Source organism: Montipora capricornis, chromosome 9 (assembly GCF_036669925.1).
Source record: "Montipora capricornis isolate CH-2021 chromosome 9, ASM3666992v2, whole genome shotgun sequence".
Taxonomy (NCBI): Eukaryota; Metazoa; Cnidaria; class Anthozoa; order Scleractinia; family Acroporidae; genus Montipora; species Montipora capricornis.
Genome location: NC_090891.1, coordinates 41,875,426 through 41,880,425, shown reverse-complemented (window position 1 = coordinate 41,880,425; position 5,000 = coordinate 41,875,426). Strand labels below are relative to the sequence as shown.

Below are 5,000 nucleotides of genomic sequence, written 5' to 3'. Positions count from 1 at the left end.
CCATTTGACTTCAACTATTTTCCTTTCCTGTATGCCCGATTACCTCAGATAATAAATATCTCAATAACCTCGTTTTCTTGGTCTGTACTTAAAGTTACGGATCCTCTTTTTCCTTTTGATTTATGGCCCAAATTCATAAATCAACAGGAGAAAATTCTGTCCATAACTTACCTTACAGACCTTGATAAAAATCCCAATTTCCCTGAAGGCAGGACACTAGCAACTGTAATGCAATGCCCAGGGCTTATAATATTAGCTCGTCATTGTTATACACGTGCTTTCTTTTTTTTTTAATTCATCAATACTTTCTAGGATGATTAAGTCAGTGTACAGTAACACTGGGTTGTTCGGTGTTGAAGAAGCCAAGTTGCGTCCACTTGAGAAGCTTCTGATGAGTTTGGAAGGACAGCTCCTGGATGGAGTAATTTTGCAGGTACTGTCTAAGTTTCATTTTTAAAAGCTCAATTTAAAGTTTGTACAGTCTTTTCTCTACAACTGCTTACTAATAGACCATATTTGTATTCCCAGTATTGGACTGTAACCAGCTTGCAATGGAGGCTAATGAGGGGGAATATATTAAAAAGTATTTGCATTTGAAAAGATTTCCCCACATTAGCGTCCACTGCAAGCTAGTTCCAGTTCACTACTGAGAATACGAATATGGTCTATTCTCTGTTGTTGTTAGTTGTTTACTTGTGATGATGATGATGATGATGATGATGATGATAGTAGTGATAATAATAATAATAATAATAATAATAATAATAATAACAATAATAATAATAATAATAATAATAAGAAGAAGAAGAAGAAGAAGAAGAAAGAAATAAAGGAAGAAGAATGAACATAAAAATAAGAATAAGAAAAAGAGTGTACATGTATTGTAGTAGTAAACTGGTTGCAATTTAAACGTTTGGTTGCCATTATGCAAGTGGTTTTGTTTTTCTTTCAGAACTGCATTGAACAGCCCTTTGATACACAGGTTGTTCGGGTGGCGAGGAACAATGAATTTGCCGAGGAGTTCCTTTACAACATCAAAATCGTTTTCCAAAGTCTAGACACAAGAATGAGTATGTATTTCTTTAAATAAGTCTTTAGTATAGTTGTTTTCTCAGTGACCTGGCTATGCATGGCAGCCAGACTCTTGTTTAGGGTCTAACCGACGGCCAGAGAGCATCAGACTGAAGCCCCCACTACACCAAGCCTTGGGGTCTTTAAATAAGTTAAGAAAAAAGAGCTGCCTTTTTAACTACATCTGCGAGTGGTGACCTTGGGTTCCCTTTCACAGGCATTGTTCATTAGATTCTTTGGGATCCACACACTTTTCACAAAGGTGTAACAGTTCTGGTCTGTTCCATTCTCTCCAGGAAATGTGCTGGGCTTTAAGGGGTATCTCAACAAGGTTAGGGTGTTTGAGGCCACATACATGTATGCAAAAACAGCCTTAAGTCAAAGGGAGTTTGGCTTGAGGCTCCCACGCTTTAAAATTTTTTGAAAATAAAGGAAGGCAAGACTCTCTGACCTCTCTTCTCCTGAATGTACAGATAAAGACCTAACTGCGTTAATTTACCTTGTAAATCGTGTTATTGTAATTGAGCTTGTACTTTTTCAATCACAGATGAACCTCATGAGGTTGACCAGAGACAAAAGATTGTTGGGCTTGTTGGGTTGTTCGCTCTACATTTCCAAATCTACAGAGGTCTCGACAAGAAGTTTTTCAGCAAGTTGTGGGACATTCATAAAAAGGTGATGAGTGTGTATACATAACTAAAGGTAATGGTTTTATCCTGGCCAACGGAAATAAGGCAAATTAGTATTATATGACGTAAAATTGGGAATCAATAGACAATTTTCCAAAATCTACTGGATTTTTGGTGTGTCCCATTCAATGTTCTTTGGCATTCCATGGGTAGGGTGCTTGTTTAATTAAGTTATTCTCTGCACGAATATTCCTGCAATTTTGTCAGCCAGCTGTGCTGTCTGTAGACTGTGGTCGTGGTTTGTGAGAGGTAGAGTACACTCCTAGGAGAAGGCCATTTCCTTTGTGTCTGGGATCTCACTTGCTCCGGCCCCTTTGCAGCTTTCTTCCTGCAGTCCCTGAACAAGATTTGCATTATACAAAGATTTTGAGTCGGTCTTACAACCATGTCACATTGCACAGAAGTGAGTCTTTGTAACCATTTCATCGTACATGTACATAACTTCCCTTGAAGTTAGGAGAATGAACATAAATATAATTTCATGCGTGAAAAATCATTCATGGTATTCATGATTCATGGAGGTAATCGAGCTTTCAAACAAACGGTTCTTTTTAGAACCAACAAATCAGATAAAGTCAATGATCAACGTTGTTTGTCTTTTGTTTATTCATTTACCGGTATTTATTTACATATTTTTTCAGTTTAGCATTAATTATTAGGGACATTTGGAAAAGTTATATTTCGTTGCGCGAAAATACTCGGTTATAAGACACACCCCGAGTTTTAAGCAGATTTTCATCGAACAAGCATATTTTTTCGTAAAAAATGGTGCGCCTTATAAGTGAATAAATACGGTAATTATTAGGGAGCTTAAGCACAAGACCGGTCTGCACCATGCACAGCACCGGTAAGTGAACTCGCTTTCACTTTTAACTTGCCTTGACACTATGACATTACTTTTATATTGCTATGTATCTTATCACCATTAGGGACAATAATAATTATTATTATTATTAAATTCTTAACATCGGATGCAATTCTAGCTTTCTCATTGGTTCCCTGGATCTCTGTTATCAGCAATTATACCTGCCTTTGTTGGCTATTTACCATCTCGTATCCAACACGGGCTCGTGGAATAATAACTTGTTAATTATCCGAAGAGATTTTTAGTTTAAAAATGTGGGAGAGATTTTTGTCCCGGTTTAAGGACGGTGCTTACTATAATTGTTATTGCGCATACATGTACTGTATGTTCTCTGCATCTCAAGATACTCTGGTTTCCTTTGGGTGGTGCTTACTAATACAGGGATATTTTTGCATGGTTTAAAACTATGCAGAGAAAGCAAAACTTAGCAAGTGCTCTTGGTATCCAAAAAGGAAATTGAGGGTAACCATGCATTTTTCAGAGATAATTAAGCTTCAATTTGGAAAAGCACAGCATACATTGCTTTGTATTTTAAAGCTTTTTATTATCTTTGAAAAATGTGTGGTTACGCCCAATATTTGTTTTGGATAATTTCAATAACACTTGTTAAGATCCACTTTTTCCGCATATTCATCAATGGTACAAAAGTGTCTCAGTGGGTCAAAAGTGTCTTGTGCTTAAGCTCCTTATTTTTGCCATCTCCTCAAGTTGAGAAGCGCAAGAATTTCAAAATTTGACATTTTTTCTCCATCTGTGTAATCCATAAATGCAGAGGACAGTTTACAGTGTCAGTGTAGAAACATGCAATGTTGTAAACAGATCTCTTTTTTCAGGTGCCTTCTATTCATCTTGCTGGAGACGTTATGTTTTTCCCAAACGAATTTCTTCTCAGAAGAATTCCTTACTTAAACAAGGTTCTTGATAAAAAACAAAAGCTTGCTGTGGAAACCTCAAAGGAACAGTTTTTAACCAGCTGCAATCAAAACGTAGTAAGGTGTGTTGTCACAAACAGACGTTAAGGAAGTGCAGAGATTTTTTTCCATTTGTTCTTGCAGTTAGAGTGTATGCAAAACTGCAAGGTATCAAATCAAGTAGGTGTTTATTGTACGTGTAGGGGAAATGGACCAATCATGGTGTGCATTGAACATTTGTAAGGGAAGGAACCCATCACGGGATTAGTTGCCTTGTGATGTGGCCTCTCCTTCAGCTTCTCGCCATCATTGTTGTGTTTTGTTTTGCGCAGAGAGTCCCAGCTTTACCAGATGCAAGTTAGTTCATGGATGGTACACATGGAGTCATCATTGACCAAAAGTGGATCTTTGGTAGATGACCTCAATTATCGCTGTGTCCTTTTCATTAAGGTAACTAGACAATGTAATATACCGTAAAGACTCGCAGATAAGCCGCACTCGCAGATAAGCCGCACCACGAGTTTAGCGACTCAAATTTTGGAAAAACAGTTTTTCATGAAAAAAGAAATCCACAGTCGAGACCATGAAGTGTTCTGTCTTCATCCAAGGCACACAGTCTCGCCAACAATGGATCAAGTCTTACCCGTAATTTTAGCTCTTTAGTAGAATAAACATCAAGTCCACCACTTATGACATATGATTGATATTATTCTGGTATTTGTTCACAGGTATTTCTCCATTCAAGGCAGTTTTTCCATAGAATTTTGCGCGTAAATTTGTTGTTTTCTTGCATGCACTGTGCGAAGCTGTGTAACCAGGCATAATATCGGACGATGGAAGACTGGACACCGAAATTCACAGCCCCTTTACCAAATGGTCTCGCAGATAAGCCGCACCTACGATTTTGATCGCAAATTTTTGGAAAAAAGGTGCGGCTTATCTGCGAGTCTTTACGGTACATGGATAGTAACCAAACTCACTGCTTTGCTTAAAGGGGCAGTGTCACACTCAACACTAAAATACATCTTTGCATCAAGCAGGACCAAAAAATAATGGTTTAGTTTTGTTTTCAATAACAATATTATTTAAGTGCACTGAAGCTTTTCTTTGTTATTTCCACCCATGAATGCATAGGATAAAAATGGATTAATTGACACTTGAAAAAACTGGCCAATTTTTTTCAAGTTTGGAGATGGTGTCTGCAGAAAGTCACCAAAAATTAAAAATTAATTAATATGAATAGCTTTTTGTGCAATAAATATATTTCATATCTCGTCAATGTTTTGATAGGCTGTTAGGCTCATGAATTATTAATGATTTTTTTAAAGATTGTTTATAATATTGTTGTCACTTTTCTGGTTTAGGGCATCCTCCTTGCACACACTGTCAGTCATCTGGTGCGCACTGTTATGAACATGCATCTTGTGCTGTCGAAACCACTCACTAAAGCTGCTGTGTTGGCTT

At 37.3% G+C, this 5,000-nt stretch overlaps 1 protein-coding gene across 2 annotated transcripts in view; it reads left to right on the top strand.

Moving 5' to 3' along the window:
- The window catches only part of LOC138015065 (WASH complex subunit 4-like), a 38,506-nt gene that overhangs the window by 9,750 nt on the left and 23,756 nt on the right, over positions 1-5,000 (top strand). For both annotated transcript variants that reach the window (XR_011125478.1, XM_068861974.1), the window contains exons 9-14: positions 313-433; positions 953-1,070; positions 1,619-1,746; positions 3,459-3,619; positions 3,869-3,986; positions 4,901-5,000. The exon at positions 4,901-5,000 is cut by the window's right edge and continues 26 nt beyond it. Coding sequence is in view for 1 of the 2 variants with exons in the window: in XM_068861974.1 (XP_068718075.1) it covers positions 313-433; positions 953-1,070; positions 1,619-1,746; positions 3,459-3,619; positions 3,869-3,986; positions 4,901-5,000 (746 nt within the window). In the remaining variant the exon portion in view is untranslated. The remainder of the gene's footprint in view (positions 1-312; positions 434-952; positions 1,071-1,618; positions 1,747-3,458; positions 3,620-3,868; positions 3,987-4,900) is intronic.